Below are 25,032 nucleotides of genomic sequence, written 5' to 3'. Positions count from 1 at the left end.
GCCGTCGTTATCCAATCATTATAAAATCAAGGGTTTTGCGAAAACATCGCTTTCTCTTTATTTTTGTAGTTACGACATTTAGTGTTTTCTGTTTCTAAGCACAACTCAGTTTTTCATGTCTTCACTGTGTCGTTTAATTAATTCTTACAAGTTCTCCTGGAAGACATATTTTGACTTAATATTTTTTGTTTTTTTTACAAGCTATCCGGTTAAATTGTCTGAGTTATAAACGTCATCCCAAATAACCCCTTCAGTTTGTTTTCGTTGGTTTTTTTTATGTTTCTAAAGAAAATACGGCCTTTAAAAGTGGGCTTTTTCAAATGTCGATACAAGAGCAAAACATTCACTCACAGTCACACAACCAGGTAATAATATCTAAGAGCTCGATAAGAATGCAATTTACAGGCTTCTACAAAGCGATCCACGCGCCTGCCCTGGCTTGTGTCCCACGAGACTTCCACGAGGAAAGAGCGCGGGAAACGTAGGCCCAAGCCTTGAAAGCACCACAGCGTGTTCCTACGATTCACTCTCACTTACTGTTGGTATCATGATAGTAGAAATTATATGGTGAGTCAACATACGGTAAAATACGGGAAGTATTATTCTCTAAGGATTAGTAATATAATAATGGATCTTCTAAGCTACAGATCTGTTCAAAGAGAAGGTAAAATGCGCGTGTTACTCACAACGTTTAAGAATCTTTTTATGATTTGAGTGTTACGTACATCAAATAGAATGTGTTTCTCTTAATGTGAACATTATATTTATTGAACAGACAGTGTATCTGTTGATTTGAGCTATATGTGTTGAACAGAATGTTTATCTGTTGATTTGAACATTACGTGTTGAACAGAATGTTTATCTCTTAGGTATTCAATTGGGTATTCATTAGGTATTCAATAAAATGCGTATCTCTTAATATGTGTTGAACAAAATGTGTATCTCTTGATTTGAACATTATATGTTGAACAGAATGTTTATTTCTTGATTTGAACATTATGTATTGAACAAAACGTGAATCTCTTATTATGTGTTGAACAGAATATGTTTCTCTTCATTTGAACATTATATGTTGAACAGAATGTGTATCCTTTATTTGAACACTGCGTGTTGAACAAAATGTGTATCTATTGATTTGAACATTATGTGTTGAACAGAATGTTTTTCTCTGGATTTGAACATTACGTGTTGAACAGAATATTTATTTCTCGATTTGAGCATCATGCATTGAACAGAATATGTATCTCTTGATTTGAGCATTACGTATTGAACAGAATGTTTATATCTTGATTTGAACATTATGTGTTGAAAAAAATGTGTATCACTTGATTTGAACATTACGTGTTGAAGAGAATGTGTATCTCTTATTATGTGTTGAGCAGAACGTGTATCACTTGATTTGAACATTGCGTGTTGAGCGTTATGTGTATCTCTTGATTTGAACATTACGTGTTGAGCGTTATGTGTATCTCTTGATTTGAACATTACGTGTTGAACAGAATATTTATTTCTCGATTTGAGCATCATGCATTGAACAGAATGTGTATCTCTTATTATGTGTTGAACAGAATATGTATCTCTTGATTTGAGCATTACGTATTGAACAGAATGTTTATATCTTGATTTGAACATTATGTGTTGAAAAGAATGTGTATCACTTGATTTGAACATTACGTGTTGAAGAGAATGTGTATCTCTTATTATGTGTTGAGCAGAATGTGTATCACTTGATTTGAACATTGCGTGTTGAGCGTTATGTGTATCTCTTGATTTGAACATTACGTGTTGAGCGTTATGTGTATCTCTTGATTTGAACATTACGTGTTGAGTGTTATGTGTATCACTTGATTTGAACATTGCGTGTTGAGCGTTATGTGTATCTCTTGATTGGATCGATTACGTGTTGAGTGTTATGTGTATCTCTTGATTTGAACATTGCGTGTTGAGTGTTATGTGTATCTCTTGATTTGAACATTGCGTGTTGAGTGTTATGTGTATCTCGTTCTGTAAGGCTTATACAGAAGATTGAGGTACTTATTTCATGAGCGTGAGAAATCTTTTGTTAACTGTTTTATAGGAATTTAGGTCAGTGCTATGTGGTATTTCGTATTACATAAGTGCGCATGCATTACGTGTGGCCAATCGTCAAATCCCACTATTCGGTCTGAGAAGCATAGCCCAAGAATTAGATTTGGGTGCTGTTGAGTGGCTGCCTTTTCCCTATCATATCAGTTTCAAATCGGAGCCTGCTATTTCAGATATCCTTTGAGTATGTATTCTTATACTAGAACACGATACAATCAGGGAAAATCCTTGATTAAAGCGATATTAAGAATCCAATAGATAGGCAGCAGAAAAAACAAACAAACATTGTTTCTAAAGATTCAAACAATCATAAATCGAAATACTTCCCAGGAAATCTTAACGAAAATTACAACACATGGTTTTCATAAGCCTTAAAAACATCTTAGGATATCCTAGCGTGTCCCTACGTTTACTCTGCGAACAGAACGTTATGTTTGACAACTTTGCGATTACACGTTGCATACCTTCAAATACTTTAGTCATTGAGAGAACCGTAGCTTTGTTTGTTTGTTTTGGAATTTCGCACAAAGCTACTCGAGGGCTATCTGTGCTAGCCATCCCTAATTTAGCAGTGTAAGACTAGAGGGAAGGCAGCTAGTCATCACCACCCACCGCCAACTCTTGGGTTACTCTTTTACCAACGAAAAGTGCGATTGACCGTCACATTATAACGCCCCCACGGCTGGGAGGGCGAGCATGTTTGGCGCGACTCAGGCGCGAACCCGTGACCCTCAGATTACGAAGTGCACGCCTTAACGCGCTAGGCCATGCCAGGCCCGAGAACCCTAGCAATACATTGTTTAAGTTATTCGTTCAATACTTACCACACAACAATCCAATTTTAGTGCTTTATTTACTTACTTTAGCCGGTGATTCAAATTCGTTTCACCGCACCCAACATTCTACAGTAGATTTAACAACGCTAAAAAAATCAGGTTTCGATATCCGTGGTGAGCAGCACACGTTGTGTAGCTTTGTGCTTAACTTCAAATGAACAAAAAATAAGCAAGTAAATTTGTTATCATTCTGAAATAAAAAGAGAGAGAGAGAATGATATTCCATTTTTAAAGTGAGGGTTGAAAGAAAAACTCTACACGATTCTTAAGCAGTGGATTATTGAGAGTCTTGGTAGTACAGCCGTTGAATTCTCAGCATGTTTGAGCTTATAACTCAAGACTGAGGCGAGATGTTGACGATTAATTCTGATTATTTTAAAACAAACAAATACTGCTCGTTACTTAGGTTCCATACATTGAGTATTTTTGTACCTCGAGAAGAGATTTATTTACCTTTCTAACCGCCTAGAGATCGAAGTTTTGTGTTGTTTTTTTTTAAAAGAAAATTGTGTTCGTTAATGACGTCCTTAATTAAGCGCATGCACTGAACCCCAAAAGGAGTTCACTAACTAGAGCCTTAAATTAAAACTGTTCAACCAGAAACAATAGAGTAAAGACGTAGGTAACCAAGTAGCCCATGACGAGAACCTTAATAACAAGGAAAGATACAGGATAAACATATAATAGCATGAACATACACATCGCATGTGTAAACATTCTGTTCGTGCGTATACGGATGTACTTAGTAGAACGACATTAGGATAACTACTGAAACAGTCATAGCGTTTACTGTAGATATTAATATATATAAAGAAATATGTGAAAAGTATATATATAAATATATAAGATATTTGAATATATATATATATACATCTGTGTATTATATATATATATATATATAACATGTCTGAGTACTGTGTCTATACACTCGGCCCGGCATGGCCAAGCACGTTAAGGCGTGCGACTCGTAATCCGAGAGTCGCGGGTTCGCATCTCCGTCGCGCCAAACATGCTCGTCTTTTCAGCCGTGGAGGCGTTATAATGTGACGGTCAATCCCACTATTCGTTGGTAAAAGAGTAGCCCATGAGTTGGCGGTGAGTGGTGATGACTAGCTGCCTTCCCTCTTGTCTTACACTGCAATATTAGGGACGGCTAGCACAGATAGCCCTCGAGTAGCTTTGTGCGAAATTCAAAAACAAACAAAACAAAAAACAGTCTATACACTTAAAGAAAGATATCTGTATACTATTTATCTACAGTGTGTACACTTAAATATATCTGTATACTGTGTATATAGAACATACTTAAATATATCTCCGTACAGTGTACGTAGAATATACACTTTAATATATCTGTGTACTGTGTATATAGAGTCTACAGTTGAATTACGTCTGCAACGATCAACTTGTATTCCTAATTATTGATCCTAGTGCTAAAGCAGTGAGTTCTCTGTTATTATAAAAATGTACTTAGTTCGTATTTTAGACGTTTATATAGCAGAGTTGCGTGCATCTGTTGTTTGGCATAAAATGTTAAGTTCATAACTCTGAAAAATAGTCATCAAATTTCTCATTTTATTTTTGTCCGCCTGCTTATTTCTCTATCTAATTATTGCTGTTATGATACTTTCTTCACAACTTAAAGGTTTGATATATCTGCCTTACGGTTACAAGTTGTGATCATGGTTCAACTGTAGATAGGCCTACCTCGTAGTTACATATGGTGATGCTGATTTACTATTCAAACAGCCCTGCCTTACGGTTACATGTGATGATGTTGATTCACTTGTCAAGCAGGCCTTGCATACGGTTACATACGGTGTTTCTGATTCACCTGTCGAGTACATATGTCTTACGCGTATACACAGCGATATTGGTTCATCTATCGACTAAGTATGTCTTAGTGTTACATATAGTGATATTGGGTCACCTGTGTTGGTGGTTCATCTATCGAGTAGGTTAAGTCTTACGGTTACCTATGGTGATGTTGGTTCACCTGTCGAGTATATATGCTTTACGGGGTTACGTATGGAAACGTTAATTCATCTTTTGAGCAAGCCTGCCTTGTGGTTACATATGGTGACACCGATTCGCCCGTCAAGCAGGGTTGCTTATGGTAACAATGGATGTGTTATTGTTACGTTTGGTAAATCCAGTTCACCTGTCGAGTAGTGATGTCATAAGGATAAACGTGAGTTTCAGGGGCTGTTGTTACAGACATTTCTGCTAACTCGGAATTGTTCGAATAAGAATAAAGCAGACATCTTAACCCACCATTTTATAAAGAAAAAAACAAGAATTACGATTTGAAACTTAAAACAGATACAACTGTCCAAAATTTCTCCTATACAAAGAGACAAGCAAGCTTGAAAACCTTCAGATTTATAATACTAGTTTTTTCAGAAATATAATTTCCTTCTGCAATTACTTAACCTACAGAAAGTCGCGTTTATTCTATTTATCCTCGTTCTGTTTATCACTAGCATACCAGCATGTTTCTATACCCCTGTTTACGTTTTGTTCTTGATTATATAGATTATTGTTAATTTTAGGCATTTATATGTCTGAATCCTCGAGATTCCAATATTTATGAATGACTAAAATTAACAACAATCTATAAAACAAACTAGGCGTAGGGGTTCTTGTTCCAGGGTTTTAGTAAAGTCACACTTAGCAAAAATAACTCTAATCTCCAAACCCGGTTAACGCCCAGTGAACACGAGGCGTTTCACGAGAGAAGTCAGGGTGTTCTATTCTATTCAGGAGACCACGTGACACACTTCACAGCGGCAAATGTTACGTAAGTAGCTTCTACTTTGCATATACATGTTTTTGCAATTATAACCTCATGCATCCTGAGATGAAACATAACAATGAAATGAACTTGCTTTGTGGAAAGCCGCAGGAATTGTTACGTGGCATCTGTAATATTCTTATTAAATAAAACAAAACATAAAATTAACTGTACACCCCTCTTTTGAGCAACGTAAATTCTGATTTCCACACACTTTGGGATAGTCCTAGTTTGGAAGAAAGACCTTAACGTTATATGGCAGCTTGAGTTGTAAAGAAATGTTTAATGTTTGTTTCTGTTGTTTGTTTGCTTTTTAATTTCGCGCAAAGATACACGAGGGCTATCTGCGCTAGCCGTTCCTAATTTAGCAGTGTAAGACTGGAGGGAAGGCAGCTATTCATCATCACCCACCGCCAACTCTTGGGCTACTCTTTTACCAACGAATAGTGGGATTGACCGTCACATTATAACACCCCCCACGGCTGAAAGGGCGAGCATGTTTGATGTGACGGGGATTCGAACCCGCGACCCTCGGATTACGAGTCGACTACCCTAACCACCTGGTCATGTGAGTCTTGTGAGTTGGTTGTAAATTAACTGTAGCCCAGTTGGTTGATCGCTAGTTTAGCATGTGAGAAGTCCTATATTCTATCCTAAACCCAGATTCCATAGTAAATAAATTACTACGCTTATGCATTATTTCTTAATTACGCTATTTTATATGTTAAAACTGATTTTATTCTTGACATAAAAAATTATGCTTCTTCCCATTCATTTCTTTTATGTACGGAACATTAAAATCCCAGTAGTTTAATGTCTACCAGAAACAGTTATATGCTCCTTTAGTGACAATTGGACTTTTCTGGTGTCTTTATTACTATAATAACGCAAAGCTGCGAAAACAAAAAAAACTTTTAAGACTTGCGTGCAGATACAAAACAAATTTATTAATGTGGTTTAGTAGTCACATAAATAAAAACAAAAACTAAATACAGAAACATTATCCTTGAATATCCAAATCGTGAATGTTTCTCTTTAAATCCCGTGCTTTATACAAATTTAAATAACTATTACCCAGCTTTTTCCTTCCAGTAGGCGTGCGCCCACTTACATTTTACAAAGCCATGCAGGTACACAGACAATAACCATATTAAAACTAGCTTAGCCCTATGTTCTGTGTAGGACTGATTCCATTTATCTTATAAGTGCTCTCAGAAGAGCTCGTTGGAACAGCAGCGCTTCACGAGACACGTACCACACATACTCTCGTGTCCAGACTGTACAGTTTTCTTCCAGCGTGCTGCGTATTGAGGCAGGAATCTATTACCTAAGTGCTAGGTACCTACATATTTCAGTCACACGCGAACGTTATGTTGTTACTTGTTGATTGTTTGAATAGAAAAACACGAGTGGCACGAGCAGAAGCATATCCGGGAGACGTCCTGTACTGATAACATTATAAACTTCGAATTAAATAATTTTTTTCAACAACTCTTACAAAGTACTTAATAACAATTCAAGTGTATACTTTTTTTAGACTCTTATATAAAAAGACAGCATTAGATAATGTACTCCGACCAGCCAATTCATGAATTCGACAAAGTTTTAAAGCTTTGATATAACAAAAGAGGGAGACAAATACGATTGTACGTCGATTAAAAAACAGAAAAAAAAGAAAGTTCCACGCTGTTTCCCAAGCGGGTGCTGCCGTTCCACAGGGACGTTCCTAAGCCTAACATCGGTGACAGGTGCTCTGCGGTTTCCCTGTGAGTCACTAAACTGTCGTCTGACGTCAATTTTGCTCCACCGCCTGTGATGTATGCTACATTCTAACTTCGTGGCTTCGTTTTAATTATGTACGAGATAAACCATAGCCGTTATACACACACATCCGTGAATCATTGAAGAGAACGAAAAACAGATTCGCCTTTTTACAAATTTATTATAAACTTAAACTTAGAACAACAAAACAAGATGAGACAAAAATGTTTGATACTAAAGGACTTCAAATCACTAAGCGCTGGTAACCAAGGTATTTGTAGTGGTTTTATACATGGTATGTGCGTGTCATGAAATACAGTACTAGTGAAGACCTAATAAGCCTGGTATTCAATGGCTGACTTAAGGTTGTGTGGGCCCAGGAGCTAAGAGGTTTTGTGGGCCTTACATCTCATGTAACTTTACATAAAATAAAACTATCAATGGGCCCCATTAAGACCATGGACCCTGGGGCTGAGCTCCACCTCCAGCCCCTACCCAAATACGCCACTACTGGTATTTGGTTTTGTTTTTTTTTAAGTGTAAAACTAAGAGTAACTTAAATATCTTAGATATTCACGAGGGAGCAGTTTGAATTAATTTTAAAACTGAATGATTATAAACGTCTATAAATAGTTAGCAAATCAAGTATGGTTTGCCACCGGAAGATAGTTCTAACGTTAAATTCCTGCTCGGTTAGTTACATTTACAAGGTATTAATGGTGTATTATCGAACTGGAATTTTTCCCAGTGGCACAGCAGCATATCTATGAACCTACAGTACTAGAAACCGGGTTTCGATACCGGTGGTGGACAAAGCACAATATCCTATTGTGTAGTTTTGTGCTTAATTACAAAGAAACGAAGGAACTGAAATTATTAACAGACACACAGTTTCATCCTGCTTGATGCGTTTAGTTTAACGGTCTTAAACGTTTTTTTTCTTGCACGAAACATAATGTTATCATTTTGAAGCCTAATTGAGTGTTCAAGCTTCATTCTACGTGTTACGTTTAGTTTAATGACCTAAAATATTTTTTTTAATTACATGAAACGTGATGTTATCATTTGAAGCCTAGTTCGGTGATCAAGCTTCATCCTGCCTTTGTTAATTTGAGATTTTAAAACTGGGGTTCAGCGTAGTTTTGAAAGATCATTAAACTATCCTTACATAAAGCTACAGTTTTGAGGACTGATTCAATGCTTAGGTTTCATCCTGTCTTTATTAGTTTAAGACATTGAAACTGGTACTCAACAAAGACTCGAAAAATCACACAATTGTTTTTGAATGTAAGAAAGAAAGAAAAAAAATTGCCGTAGGACAATAGTAGAGACAGCACGGTCAAACAGATGTAAAATGTAACACATAGCGCTTGAATTGTCCGATCATTGAATCAAAACTAGGAATATGTAAAACGATTTACTGATTAGAACATCTGTCTCTCTTTTGGTGTACGTATTGTGCTTTGACGTCTCGCACCACGATATCTCGAACCGGGATCAGTTATTACTCAATAGCAACTCGCGCGCACAGTTTTCGCGCGGCTGCATGCAAGCGTGCGTGCATGTCACACGCTCTCGTCAAGAGATCTGAACACTGCAGCCGTATCTGTCTATTACATTCACAAAGCATCAAGTTTAGAAAGCTGTACTCATATATATACCACGAACTAGGCCTAAAATTGATGTCGGATGAAAAGAATGAAGACTTTTAAAGCCACGTCTAGTAAATTTCGTAAATCTAGACGTGTCACGTGGCTTCCCCATGTAAGCCTATTTACTCAGTTAAAAGATTCTGACCCGTAAGCTATCTAGGAATCTCACGATGAGTTGCCAGATAATCTGCCTGTCAGCACAACGATGGGCATCAGTAGTTTTCAGTGACTGATGGCAGAAACGCCCTTGGATGGATGACCTACGAGTACGCATTTGTAAAGGTTTAATATTCCTCTAGTGAAGTTGTAGTTCGTTAGAAAATTTTGGATTCAAGATCTACCGTTAATTTAACTTTAAAACTTATGTTGATTTGCAGTCGCGTTATTCTATAAACTTTGTTACAAATTTTATATCAGAAGTAAAACTGAGAAATATTTAAGTTAAGAGCCAAAGTTTAGGGTGACATTTACTAACCAATGCGTTAAACAGTAATATATCAGCATCTAGAACATTCGTAAAGTACGTGTTAAGCATCGCAGTCAAATGCAATAACCTTCATGTGTATTTAGTTTCTGTAAACACAGGCAAGAGGAACAGGTCCCTTAAACCCTTCGTGCCAGGAGGGGAATAGATTTAAATGTCCCCAATTTATAACCATATGGCTTCGACGGCGAGGACAAAGATTGTTTGTTTGTTGGTTGTTGTTTTTTTTTTATTTCGCGAGGGCTATCTGCTCTAGCCGTCCCTAATTTAGCAACGTAAGAGTAGAGGGAAGGCAGCTAGTCATCACCAACTCTTGGACTACTCTTTTACCAACGAATAGTGGGATTTACCGTTACATTATAAAGCCCACGGCTGAAAGAGCGAACATGTTTGGTGCGACAGGGATTCGAACTCACGACCTATAGATTACGAGTCAAACGCCTTAACCGACTTGGCCATGTCGGGCCAAGAACAAAGATAAAGAGGACACGTCCCTTCCATCATTCACAGCTACGGAAGAGGACAGTATATCTAATTGTGCCCGCGAGGACAGTATATGTAATTGCCACTTTTTTCCCCACCACATTACTTATTTTTAGATATGGATGTATGTTACGAACTAAATGGAGTAAAAGAAACTGCAAAAATAAAAGACCAGGCACAAGATCATATAAAACTTGACACCTCTGAGTTATATCCTTATTTCAGATAAGCAATTCGTCAAAACAAAAAAAAAATCCCAAACGTGACTTCATTGTTACGTCGCTATTATTAATAAAGATAAAACAAGAGCCTCCATTATTAATCGAGTTATTGATGCTCTATTTTTAATTTTTATGAATTACGGTAATCATAGCATTCTTCTAACCGGGAAACGAGTTGACTAAATAGAAATAAGCAAACCTTGGGCCTTCCTAAGAAATTAACCTTACGTCCACTTCCCCTAGTGCAAACTGAAATATAATTTGTCCTCTACAGCTTATAATGCAGTTAGGTGTCCCCGTTCTTATCAAGTCTCTTCGTCGTTTTCATAGGATTGCAATTACGTACACACACACATAGATCAATTAGTCACGAGCCAAGGTCCCTGCCGGCCATCCAAGTACAAAATATTATGGCTCGTAAAACTAGAGAAACAGAGGAAATAATTATTATACCCAGATATTACCTGGGCCTCTGACCCCACTTAATCTCAACCCGGCCATGCACAGAGAGAAAGTGCCACAACAACAACACACTCACGCTTACCTGTCGATGATCACTGGGTCTGAGGGTGTTTCGTTTCTGTTCCCACAACTCTTCTTCTCGCAACAACGACTGGTAGAAAAAGAAACATAGAGTTTGGAAAAAACACACAATAGAACACTTCTACACGTAGTAGCACGTGTTTTATGAGTTGCACAGTGGAAATAGAAACCAACTGAAAGCGTTTCAAGCATCAGGACGTTATTAAGAACTACGTTCGTGGCACTATGTACGATCTTGGAAAAAAAAAAAGCATACTGTTGTCTAGGCAACAGTAATAATTAAATCAACCTATTGTAAACGTTGCTGTTGAGAATATTTAATCTTGACAACAAATGGTCCCATAACTAAGGGCAGCATCGTTACTGATTGGTCTAGAACATGCGTTACGATACGAATAAGCTTAATATTTAATCTATTCAGTCTTAACTTACATTGTAACTACACTGCTGTCATATTGACTTGACTTACAAATTAACATGAGTAGGTACCACACTGTTGTCATTTAGCTTGGTCTCTACCTAGTTACATGAATAGTTAATATGTTGTTATTACTTAGCCCTGACTCACATGGTAACATGGATAACTACTACATTGTTGTCAGTTGGCCTTGACTTACATAGTAACATAAATATATATGCCACGTAATTATGATATATGTTTGCCACATGTGTTACCATTATAACATTTTCTTACCTACACATGACTTCATGAGTAAGGAGAACTCTTCTCATCTGTTTGCCATATGTGTTACCATTATAACATTTTCTTACCTACACATGACTTCATGAGTAAGGAGAACTCTTCTCATCTCTGGGTTCTTATCTTGTCCTTCATATGCAATAGGCTGGAAATAAAACGCATTTATAAGTTTATTAACATCCAAAACATAGCCTTAAAACTCTTTAAGTCGAACGCTTTCTGATCAGTGGCGCCACAGATTGGTTTGGATTTCGAGCAAGGCCACTAGATGGCTATCTTGGTTAACCGTCCTCAATGTACCAATGATAGACTCGAGGAAAAGCGACTAGTCTTCACAACCCACGCCACCAACCCTTTGGCTACTCTTTTACGATCGAATAGTGAGATTACGATTACTTTGTAACGCCCTCACGGCTGAAAGAACGAGCATGTTTGGTGTAACAGGGATTCGAATCTGCTGCTCGAGCGCCCCTAAACATCCGACCATGTTGGGCCAACACCAAAGAAGATTAGGTGTAAGATTATTAAAAAAAAACATATCCGTGATTTCGTTTCTAACGTATATACATTTTGGAAAGAGAAAAGTTAAAAATATCTATTCATTTAATTAACGACGCGAATTAATAAGGTAGAATTTACGATCTTAATTATAGCTAATTTTAAAAAAATATATTGTAAAATATATTTTAAAGTGATGTGGGTTAGTTTGCAAGAAATAATAACATTTGTAGAGCTGTTTAAAAGAGTTCAGTAATTTTTAACAAGTTTCTGAAATACCAAGTCACACACATTATGTTTATATATTTAACGAGATTCACTGAGAAGTCTATTTACACATAGCTAACAATGGGCGTTGGCCCTTACAAAGCATTACACATTATCATTCCTTCTAACCGTCTATATAAACACAGTGCTTATGTTTTATTTTCAAACTTCCGGTGATAAAACAGTTACAATAAAAAAAGAGAAATAGTAGTTATGAAATAACCAGAAGAGCTGTTGAAATTTTACAATAATAATTACAACTAATAAAAAACAGCCTTAAGTATGAGTGACAGGAAAAATTTCAAAAACCTTCTATGACCGCTGTCCTACGTCATCAATTGGGTACCATCGCTGCTAGCGATATTTTCTGCCCTCCAGCTCGTAGTAAATATTGTCGTGAGTTACGTGCATTCATCTCAGATAACTATAGAACCCCCACCAAAAAAAAAAAAAAATCAAACAAAGCTGTCATTTAATCTATTCATTCTAAAACCCTAGTACAGAAACAATGCTAGTTTGCGGGGGCTTAGTACGTTGTTATAATTTTATGCTACTGGGGCAGTGGTGGGCATTAATGTTCCACCTACCGCGTGCCTCACGGGTAGCTAGCTAGCTGCACGGGGCTTGAGCGAAAGAAAACGATTCACGAGCGAATACACACGGTAGGCGGTTTTCGCCGCGGTGCGTGTCCCATATGGTACGTCACGATGAATGGTAAACATATCACACTGACCAAATGTTACCAAACATACAAGTGTTCCACTCAAGGGCTCTTCTCAGTTTAAAGAGGTTAATCTGTATATCAATAAACTCTCACCAAGAAACTGTTGTGTTGGCTACTTGTAAAACATGTATATCTAAAAGTGTAGCAGAAATAAACACGACAGACTAACCAGATCCGATAAAAGGCAGATTTATAAAAAATATCTTTTCGGCGGGTGGTTAGAGAAACTATTACAAGTGCACAACGTTTCGACAAACTTAAAACGCCAAGACAGAATAATGTGGATAATTAAACGCAATGGGCATCAGGATTTTGATAAATAAAAAGGTGAGACATCATGACGTACGGAAACGAAAAATAAAGACAAGATTTTGAGAAATGTAAAGTTAAAAGACATGATATGGAGAAAAAAATGTTGGGGTACTTCGATGTGAAAAAATACGAAGGTGGCAGTATAAGACGTCAGGATGTGCAAAACAAAGATAAGAGGTTTAGAATTAATGGAGAAGGAATGAAAGAAATAATACAATATACTTTTTTCTATTCTCTGTGTCAAATCAGAGAAGAATTGATCACAGAATTAAAATTATGTCAAAACTTTCTTTCTGAAACAATGTTTGTTTGTTTTTGAATTTTGCACAAAGCTACTCGAGGGCTATCTGCGCTAACCGTCCCTAATTTAGCAGTGTAAGACTAGAGGGAAGGCAGTTAGCCCTCACCACCCACCGACAACTCTTGGGCTACTCTTTTACCAACAACTAGTGGGATTAACCTTCACATTATAAGGCCTCCACGGCTGAAAGGGCTAGAATGTTTGGTGCGTCGGGGATTCAAACCCGTGACCCTCAGATTACGACTCGAACCCACCTGGACATGCTGGGCCTAGTTTTACAGATAGAGATTCAACAGATACAAATTTGGTACGTGATGTTTATCCATTTAAAAGTAAATGGATATTTTACGCAGTAAGCCTGTTTTTGACTTTGTTTTTCTTTCTATATTCCAAAGATATAATTTCCTATGAAACTGGTCAATATCTGTATAAACAATACGCTTACGTTTCTCTGTCTAACTTTTTCTTGTAAACTTTTTGATTAAACGCTACAAATCTCGTACCATTTCAAAATTTTTCTCCGAAGAATTGGAATTGCAAATCGGCTTTTCAATTCAAGATCATCTCAAGTGGTTTTTACTTAAACTTTTTAATGTAACGAGTACATTACACGATGACACAATGTCATTGTCATCACGTGATGACTGGCTTCGATTTCAACTTTAGTTTTTTTTCACGCAAACAACACTTAACCTCCATGTAATATCCTAAAAAATAAACATCACACTAAATACAATTTATATAAGCTTTTTTGACAGATTTAGGTCTAAAATATGCATTTGCAGTTCGTTAAAAATCACGTTTATGAATTTGTGAACTCCTGTTCAGACGTTTCTGCATCGTCAGCTAAGTTTGCCTTCGTTACAACTTTATACTTATTTTACTATGCAATAAATTAACTTCAGTTCGTATCATAGATTGCTATAAACACCTTTTAGCTACTTTTTCCTTAACTGCGGGTTTTATTCTTCGTTTTTGTGAGTTTCATCGTTTCAACTCATAAGTCACCGTTATACACTGAACACTCGTAACTGTTTCATATTCTGTACATTATTATAAATACCATTACTTTATTGTTTACGTTTAGTTATTTTAAATAAAGTTACGTCTACGTGATCATCTTTTTCTTTTTTAAAGGAACCAGAATTTATCGATCTAACACAAAATATCTGCAAGAAAACATGACTTAAATTACCTGCGTGGAAGTGATAGAAGAAGGAAAAGTTAATGGAAGATCATGAAGACAATCAGAAATGTTTTGTAGGTCGCAGTTTGTAAATATATAATACCTCAATGATTATTATAAGTCATTCAGTTATAAGTTATTGTTTGTTTGTAGTTAAGTACAAAGCTACACAATTGGCTATCTGTGTTTTACTCGCCACAAATATCAAAACCCGGTTTTGAACGTTTGACACTTCAGATTTACCTATGAGCCACTGGGGATGGGGTAATATCAAAAGACAACAAAGTACAGGTTATGTAATTAATATGCAATAGGAAGCTGAGAATAGAAAATAGAAGCAGTATTATAACTAAATATCGTTAGAATAGGCAAATTCTTTATAATTCAGGACCAAAATTCAGATACACTTGGCTTTACATATTGCTTAAACTAGTCTTGAGGTGTTACACTTTAAATGAATGTCCTTTACCTAAACTTTTAATAAACTTTATCAACCAAAAAGGTCCTTGGTACCAATTTGTTTAAATATCACCCCCATTATCTATGTGGTAAATCTGAATAACTTATAACGTTAGACCGATGCGCCTGATGGGCACAGCACAGATAGCCTATTATAAAGTTTGTATTTGATAACACACAACTAAAATTTTATGTACCACACATTTTACTAGTCTTACAGTTAGTACAAACTTAAAATAAGCTTAAGCAACCCTTTATGTAGAATATGCTTAACATAGGCACTCCTAACACTATAGATAGTACAAGTTTAGACCAGAATTTGATAACTCTACAGGTAACACAAGCTTAGAATAGGCTTTAGTACCTTCATAGGTACCGCAAGTGTAGAACAATCTTTAGAAACTTTAGGATGTAGTGACTCTACAGTTAAACATTCGTTTAGTTTATTTATGAATTGTTTTTTTTTATATTGATTCACAATAATCACGACATGCTTAATGGCAAACAGAGGACAACCAAGACAAAAACCAGAGGTAACTGAAATGACCAATACATATTCTTCATGTATCTGGTCACTTCGCCGTTAGTAAAATTTCAGTGTGTGAAATTGATCAAATAATTTGACATGGCACAAAATTAAGGAGTTCATCTTACCCTTCAGCTTGAGGTTTATATAGAAAAAAAAAAAACCGATTAATCGTAACGCTACCTGCACCGTGTACGTCTATAGTGACACACCTATTCAGGCAGTATTTTATTAAAAACCGACTAGAGTTTTCTACGATTTATCACATTAAGCAATAATTACGAAAGGTATCATTACGAGAGTTTTGTTTTAATTTTAATAATAATAAAAAAAGATGCCATACTAGATTTATAACACATGAATTACGCCTTTTTCAAAGTTGCGAAGATGTGATATCTGATCACGTGCAGCACGTGCATTTATTACGCTATCGGCGTGAATCAGACCCTGATAGCCACCTCTTGTCACCATAGCGACAACGCCCAACAGTTATCATCCATATAGAGGATAAAACTAACCATAAAACTAACCATTATCTATATGGTAATAAGCTGAAAATTCACTTAATTATCACATTCACTACATCAAATAATCTGATAATCTACAGAAATTGATTTTTGTTTCCAAGAATCCACAAAGAAATTTGTTTTCAAAAATTAAAACCAGCAGTTGCATAAACAAATTGATTATTTTTAACGGTAAATTCACCTAAATTATAAATGTATATTAAGTATACCTAAGAGGATTCATTCACGTTAAAAGCTCAGTACACTAACAATCAAGGGACGAATGGCACTATTTAGAACTAATACCTACCGTATTTGTGCATGAAACTACTTGAAGAGCTAACATTTGACAATATACCATAAACTAGCTTAAACAAAAAACTTAGAAGTAATTAAACAAGCACTCCCCAGAAAAATAGGAGTAATTATAGCAGCACCAAGAAACCAGGAGATAATTAAAACAAGAACAATAAACCAGGATGAGTTATACAAGCACAAATTAACAAGGAGTAATTAAAACAAAAATAAACCAGGAGTAATTAAAACAACAATAATAAACATGCTGGAGTAATTACAACAACACCAATAAACATGCTGGAGTAATTACAACAACACCAATAGACCTGGAATAATTAAAACAACACAAATAAGCTTGAAGTAATTAAAACAACACCAAAAATCTTGAGTAATTAAAACAACATAATTAAACCTGGAGTAATTAAAACAACACCAGTAAACTTGGAGTATTTAAAACAACACCAGTAAACCTGAAGTAATTAAAACAACATGAATGAACCTGAAATAATTACACCACCAATAAATCTGAAATAATTACAACACCAATAAATCTGAAATAATTAAAACGACATCAATAAACCAGGAGTAATACAACAACATCAATAAACTACGAGTAATTAAAACAACGCCAATAAAGCAGAAGTAATTAAAACAACAATAAATCAGGAGTAATTACAACACCAGTGAACAACCAGGAGTAATTACAATAACACCAATAAACCTAGACTAATTACAACAACACCAATAAATCTAAAATGATTAAAACAACTCCAATAAACAAGGAGTAATCAAAACAACATCAATAAACCTGGAGTAATTAAACCAACACCAGTAAACTTGGTGTAATTAAAACTACACCAATAAACCTGAATTAATTACAACGCCACCAATAAACCTGAAATAATTACAACACCAATTAATCTGAAATAATTAAAACGACATCAATAAACCAGGAGTAATTACAACATCAATAAACTAGGAGTAATTAAAACAACACTAATAAACTACGAGTAACTAAAACAAGACCGATAAAGCAGAAGTAATTAAAACAACAATAAATCAGGAGTAATTAAAGCAACACCAATAAACTACGAGTAACTAAAACAACACCAATAAAGCTGGAGTAATTAAAACAAAAATAAACTAGGAGTAATTTCAACAACACCAATAAACCTGAAATGATTTAAACAACTTCAATAAACAAGGAGTAATCAAAACAACATAAATAAACCTGGAGTAATTAAAACACCACCAGTAATCTTGGAGTAATTACAACAACACCAATAAATCAAGAGTGATTAATACAACAATAAACTAGGAGTAATTAAAACAACACCAATAAAGCAAAAGTAATTAAAACAACATCATTAAACCTGGGGTAATTAAAACAATAACAATAAACAAGGAGTAATTACAACAGCACCAATAAACCTGGAGTAATTAAAACAACACCAATAAGAAAACAAGAATAATTAAACACCTCGAAACCATAATGAAGAAAATGGAAGAAAAAATAGTGTCAGAATAAACGGTTAAGTGCAAACTGCAACTATTTAGCACTACGTCCAAAATGATCAGGTAGGATCAGCACTAAATGATGCTAGAGTATCAACAGAATAACTAGAAGTAATTATAACTACGTCCAACGTGATCAGGTAGGATCAGCACTAAATGATGCTAGAGTATCAACAGAGTAACTAGAAGTAATTATAACTTGAAATCTTGGAGTTGAACCAAAGCCAAGAAAAACAGAATGATGTCACAAGGAGCAACTAAAGTAAATAAAAAAAAATTAGAACAATATTCAAATAGACTAACGGGAGTAATCGGTAAAACAAGAGCACTAAAAGTGAATAGGGAATAGTCATATGAAATTTCAAAAGCGAAACTGAATAGAAATAGGATGACTGGCATGAGGTTATACAAGAGTCAACCGAGAACCAAAACCAGATATCGTATTGTTAGTGTGGAAATAAATAAAACGTACAGGGATATTTAGCTTAAGGCAAACATAACAAATAACCGTCGCCGATAATGGGCTTCAAGAGTGAGACAATAACAGCGACATTAAAAACAACAACGACACACGCACACACAAACAGATGCAAAAAAGCAATAGACAATAGTGAAAGATGATACGCTTAGCGTCTTTTCTGGATAAAATGGACTATAATAATAATAATAAAACAACATTTCAAGAGAAACACAGAATACCGAGAACTAAAACCGAGCTGAAATTATTTCCGTTCCAGACTCAAAAGAACATATCACGTTTTGGTGAAGACAGTTTCAAAATGTTTCAACACACGAAACGTCAGCCTAGTCCAATTAAACATCAAACGCGAATACACACATCTATTTTAGATTAACACGTAACAGGCAGACCGCCAGTAAGACATAAAATAAACGACGTCTCGTGAATCACCCCAAGAGTGGGATGTGACCTCGTGCGTATAAACAAACACAGGGAAAAGTTCCAGGCTTCTCTGATTCCGTGGTACGGAACGTTTACTCGGCCTTCGAGCGACTTTCATCAGCAAACGTTTTCTTCTTTTTAAACTTATTTATGTACATTACTGGAAAAGATTGTCTTACCTGTTTCGTAGCGGAATCAATAAGCCGGACATAAATATCTTGTTCCTGGCGAATACCTGTGAAGGAAAAAAATTTTCATTTTTGTTTTCTTGTATGAAAATTTCAAATAGCTTACGTAGTGGCCGACAGGGCGAGTCTTTATATAATATTTAGCAAAAAGTGACCAATTATGTCTCTGCCCAATTTTAAAATGTGATTATGTTCTCTATGAATGCTTTACAATGTCTCAGAAACATAGCTCAAACAATGACTTACAACGAAAAAAAAAGTTTGGCTTGGATCTGGTTTGAATTTCGCGCAAAGCTACACGAGGGCTATCTGCGCCAGCCGTCCCTAATTTTGCAATGTAAGACTAGAGAGAAGGCAGCTAGTCATCACCACCCACTGCTAACTCTTGGGCTACTTTTTTACCATCGAATAGTGAGATTGACCGTAACATTATAACGTTCCCACGGCTGAAAGGGTGAGCATGTTTGGTGCGACGGGGATTCGAACCCACGACCCTCAGATTACGAGTCTAGCACCTTATCCATCTGGCCATGCCGTGCTCGCTTTGGATCTATGTGTGTATATGTGTGCGTGTGTATATATATATATATATATGTTATGTTATATTATATATACTGTGAAACAATGTAACATAACGATAACATGCTTTCCATATGTTAAAATGTTTTATTATAACAAACGACTTTAGGTTATTTTGACATTACTTTTCACCTGCATTAATAATAAAATATTTTATAAGTCTGGTTGTTGCCTCTTCTATTACTTTGCACTTTACAGGAAACAGTATATAACATTACACACACATATACATATTTAATGCTAAGCAGTAGCAAACTCTCACATTAAATTAGTATAAGTTAAAATATTATATACATTTAATTCTGTGTTACTGTTACGAGGTATTTAAGTATCGGTAGTTCACTAAATTTGTAGATAACTTTCGATGCCTCGAACAATTTACTTAATCTTTATAAAAGTTCTAGTAAAACGGCCAACGTTTGGAAACATTTATTTACGTTAACAAGATTAAAAATCGAAAGGTTCTTTCATCTTTAATCAAAAATAACCTTCAGGGAAATTAATTCCTTGTTGTGTGTAGCCTTAGCTTCAAATCTATCTTTCGTATTAAGTAAATGGTAAGTTTTCCAAAGCATGTTCTTCCATTATTCCTTCAAACAAACTTCTCAGTTGTTTTAAGTGTACGACAAGCTTTGAAACACTCGTTCTGCAAGCACTCTTCCGAACAAATCCTTCACTTCCATTACGTACCCGTTAAGGTTTCAATAAATAACCCAAAACCAGTGCTTCTCTGATAAACAATTCTTTGGCATAAAGTGTTACAATTAGAACTCCTGCAAACATACCGATCTCATTATACCACAGTGTAAAGAGTTATGTGGGTCAAACAGCTAATAGCTCTGTTAATCATAAAACTAGTAGCACTGTTAATCATACAACTAATAGCTCTGCTGATAATAGAGTTAGTAAGTCTGTTGGTGAGACAACAAGCAGCTCTGTTATTCACACAGCTAGTAGTACTGTTAGTCATACAACTAGTAGATCTCTTAATCATACAACTAGAAGCTCTGTTAATCATACAACTAGTAGCACTGTTAATCATATAGCTAATAAGTCTGTTGGTGAGACAACAAGCAGCTCTGTTATTCACACAGCTAGTAGTACTGTTGATCATACAACTAGTAGATCTCTTAACCATACAACTAGTAGATCCGTTAATCATACAACTAGAAGCACTGTTAATCATAGAGCTAGTAAGTCTGTTGGTGAGACAACTAGTAGCACTGTTAATCATACAACTAGTAGATCCGTTAATCATACATCTAGTAGCGCTGTTAATGATAGAGCTAGTAAGTCTGTTGGTGAGACAACTAGTAGCACTGTTAATCATACAACTAGTAGATCCGTTAATCATACATCTAGTAGCGCTGTTAATCATAGAGCTAGTAAGTCTGTTGGTGAGACAACTAGTAGCACTGTTAATCATACAGCTAGTAGTTCTGTTGGTCGTACAACTGGTAGCTCTATTAATCATACAACTAGTAGCTCTGTTGACCATGCAGTTGGTAGCTCTGAAACGACCTCATATTGTTAAAGACACTTCAGGATTCTTTGTTATTGTAATTTTGGAGCAGCTCTCCAGAATTAATTTCTTATGTACAGTAATCCTCAAACTCTTTACTTTGTTCATTACATATCTTTAACCATTGAACTTCTTCACAATCAATTCAATGTATTTACTTTACATAACTTTTTCACAATATTGTTTGTTTGGAATTTCACACAAAGCTACACGACGACTATCAGTCCCTAATTTTGTAGTGTAAGACTAGACGGAAGGCAACTAGTCATCATCACTCATCTCCAGCTCTTGGGCGACTCTTTTACCAATTAATAATGGAATTGACCGTGACATAATAACGCCCCCATGGCTGAAAAGGCGAGGTCATATTTGGTGTGACGGATATCGGAACCCACTACCCTGAGATTACGAGTCGAGCGTCCTAACCACAATGCCATGCCGGGCCCTTCACCGTATTTGTCCTAAACAACTTCCTTCTAACATTCAGAGTTAAGAAACCCTTTCTTAAGCTCGAAAACGTTCCTCTCGGACATTTCGTGTTTAGAGGCCCCAGCATATAAACCGAAACCTTTTAATAGGCAGTTGTAGTCTATTAATTTTTTTTAAAATTTACCTTCTCTACTCCACCTGGTTACACCGAAACAATAGCTTCTCAGAAGTTTTTCTATTATATTAACACCAGCATCCCTTAGAAACATTGTTTATTGTGCCAATATTAGAGGCACGTTAGGTCTTCCAGACACCGGTGAGAACCTCAGTGAACTGGCGGCCGATCCGAAGAACAACAACATTGAAAACGAAACATTTACACAATATTTACCCAACTCACCGAATCTACCGTTTCGGGTTTGGAAGAGTGAGTGATAAAACAGTAATTATATTCGTGGTTTTATATGTGCTTGCCTTATTAAGACAGGTAATAAATGTAAAAAACGGTGACCTGTGATCGAACAATTGCACAGTGAATTTGTTTAATTTGTGAATTGTGTAAACAGTACCACTAAATACTATAGATCGTGAACATTAAGCGCACACACCGTGTAATTTTATTACGAATCCTTCCTCCCTGATCCCATGGGAAGACTGGTTTCAATCCCCAATCTATCCGTGGTCCTCGCTGATATACCTCTATTTTTTTGTTTTCTTTTTAGATCAGCATTTCTTATAATAAACTCTTTTACTATGTAAATGACAAACTCCCTGAATAATTTTCTTTTTAGTTTAAAACAGTTGCTATGGAAACTGTTTTTGTTTCTCGCTATTTGAGTTCGAAATTGTATATGTTATGCGCAAGATATTTTTTGTTGTTATACACATGCTCACAGTCTCTACAAATTTATCTTAAATAAAACTTATTCATATCGTATTGGTCTCGTTTGCTTCATACGCGTAAATTTATTTGCGCGATCTTACTCAAGTATAGTTAACACAATACACTCCAATCTTAAACGGGCCCCGCATGGTCACGTGGTTAAGGCGCTCGACTCGTAATCTGAAAGTCGCGGGTTCGAACCCCCGCCGCACCAAACATAAAAAGGCTAGTATGTGTGCTGCGACGGGGTAGCCGTGGGAGCGTTATAATGTGACGGTATTCTTTAGTAAAAATAGTAGCCGAAGAGTTGGCGGTAGGTGGTGATGACTAGCTGCCTTCACTCTAGTCTTATACTGCTGAATTAGGGACGAGTATCGTAGATAGCCCTCGTGTAGCTTTGCGAGAAGTTCAAAAACAAACTAATCTTAAACAATTTCCGGATATAGTTCCCTTATGTCTGTATTAACAATGTTTGAAGGAGATCCAAATACTATTAACACATTTCAATGTTGAAGTATACCATAAGGAAGTAAACTTACCGCTGGAATACAGTAACTGAAGTCTGTAGTGAACTCCATTACTTATTTTTTGACCGTCTGGCTCCTGTAGGTCATGTAAGTAAGAAATAGAATCACAAAATTATTACATTATAAAATCTATTATAAATATTATATTATAAATTGAGAATCAAAGTATTCAACTAATTATTAGTAAAGAAATGTTATAAATAATTTGTCTGCTAAATTTGTTATACTTTTTTTTTCTACATATTGCTTCACAAATAACATTTCACCCACAATCCATGCTGAATCCTATAACAGTTCATGCTCTGTTTGTTTGTCTGCGAACGCATAATTTTGGAGAAAGCACGAAAAAACTTGGTTGGCGGAATCGTTGTTGCCAAGGGTCCTCCTTCTCTGTAGTGTAGCTCCTACAAAGATGGGCTACAATGCACCCAGAAGGTCACCTACGAGTCATGGGAGGTGAAGGATCTTAGAGTGGATTTTCAGGGTTTCTGAACCAGATTTTAGTTGAAATTTTGTATTCCTATCTCTCTTTGCTTACGATCCGGAGGACCCATGCTTCAAACCACGTTCAATACAAGTTAGCGAAACCAAATGCGGTAAACGGGTAGGTATCCTAATGGGGTTTGTTTGAGGTTGAATCCCCATGGTGTAGCCCCCCTATTACCAAGGTATGATAAAATTGTAGGGACATATTTACAGGGTCGATGGGACCGAAGTGGCATCAGATTTTGTGTTCCTGTTCCGTCCCCTAGGCATATAGCACTGTGCAAAAATTGAAAATTTAATTTCAGGCTACTTTCAAAGAACAGTGGAAGATAACTCACAGGTGAAACATCAAAATGTTATTAATGTTCATATTTAGTACAACATAAACTCAGTGGAAGTGATTGCGTTCAGGGGACATTTAATATTTTGTGTTTCCTCTTTTGTTTTAATAACTGCAGGAAGTCTTTCAGACATTATTGCAACATATTTAATCAAAGTGTCCAAATGATTCTAATATATTCCCATAAAGACTATTTGGAAGCAACTTTTGACTGGCAAATATTTGATATATCAACTCTCAGATCTGCTCAATTGAGCTATGATCGGGGCTCTGTGGGGGGCATTGCATCATCTGAATGACTCCAGCAACTTCTTCCTTAATTAAGTAATTTATGCGCAGGTTAAATGACGGATCGGTATCTGACGGTACTTGTGCTGGTCCATTATTCCATCCATTTTGAAAATATCTCCTTCATGTAAGCACAAAACACTCCCAAACTATTACACGCCACCCCCATGATTCACGGTAGGTGCTATGCATTGAGATAAGTATCATCTTTCTTCCGACCGAAGCATAACCTACGATTTGAACCAAATATTTCAAAATTGGACACATCCGTCCATAACACCTTTTTCGAATCACCAACAGTCCAGTCTTTGCAATTTTTAGCAGTTTATGTCTCTTGACAATATTGGAGATCGAAGTAAAATTTTTTAACTTCTACATGATAAAATATTCCATTCATTTTCAATCTTTTAGATACTGTAGATCTGGACAGTTTTTTGTGGTTTGATACGTGGTCGTTTATCTCATGTTTAAGTTCAATGACAGTTTTTCTTCTGTTCCGAAGGGTGTAAAAACCAAAGATACTTAATATCGGTGTCACGATCTGGGGTGTACCTGACAGTGCTTAGGAAGAAGTTCGAGTCTTCAGCAATTTGTCGGAGGGTTCAACCAGCATCACGTGAAGCTTTTATCTGTTCTATTAAAAATTGTTTACGCTTTTTGGGCCGTGGAACGAGAACACTTAATACATAGCATTAAACACTGTTTTATTAAGGTTTATTTGTGGAGACCTATTAAACTG

General features: G+C 36.0%; 1 protein-coding gene across 1 annotated transcript in view; it reads right to left on the bottom strand.

Annotated features, from left to right (window-relative positions):
- The window catches only part of LOC143256074 (transcription factor collier-like), a 69,820-nt gene that overhangs the window by 27,145 nt on the left and 17,643 nt on the right, over positions 1-25,032 (bottom strand). The window contains exons 3-6 of the mRNA XM_076512746.1: positions 23,192-23,255; positions 19,231-19,286; positions 11,631-11,704; positions 10,861-10,929 (exon numbers count right to left, since the gene is read on the bottom strand). Coding sequence (XP_076368861.1) covers positions 10,861-10,929; positions 11,631-11,704; positions 19,231-19,286; positions 23,192-23,255 — 263 coding nt within the window. The remainder of the gene's footprint in view (positions 1-10,860; positions 10,930-11,630; positions 11,705-19,230; positions 19,287-23,191; positions 23,256-25,032) is intronic.

This window comes from Tachypleus tridentatus, chromosome 7, assembly GCF_004210375.1.
Source record: "Tachypleus tridentatus isolate NWPU-2018 chromosome 7, ASM421037v1, whole genome shotgun sequence".
NCBI classification, from domain to species: Eukaryota; Metazoa; Arthropoda; class Merostomata; order Xiphosura; family Limulidae; genus Tachypleus; species Tachypleus tridentatus.
The sequence above is the reverse complement of the archived record's forward strand: the minus strand, read 5'-3'. Positions and strand labels throughout refer to the sequence as shown.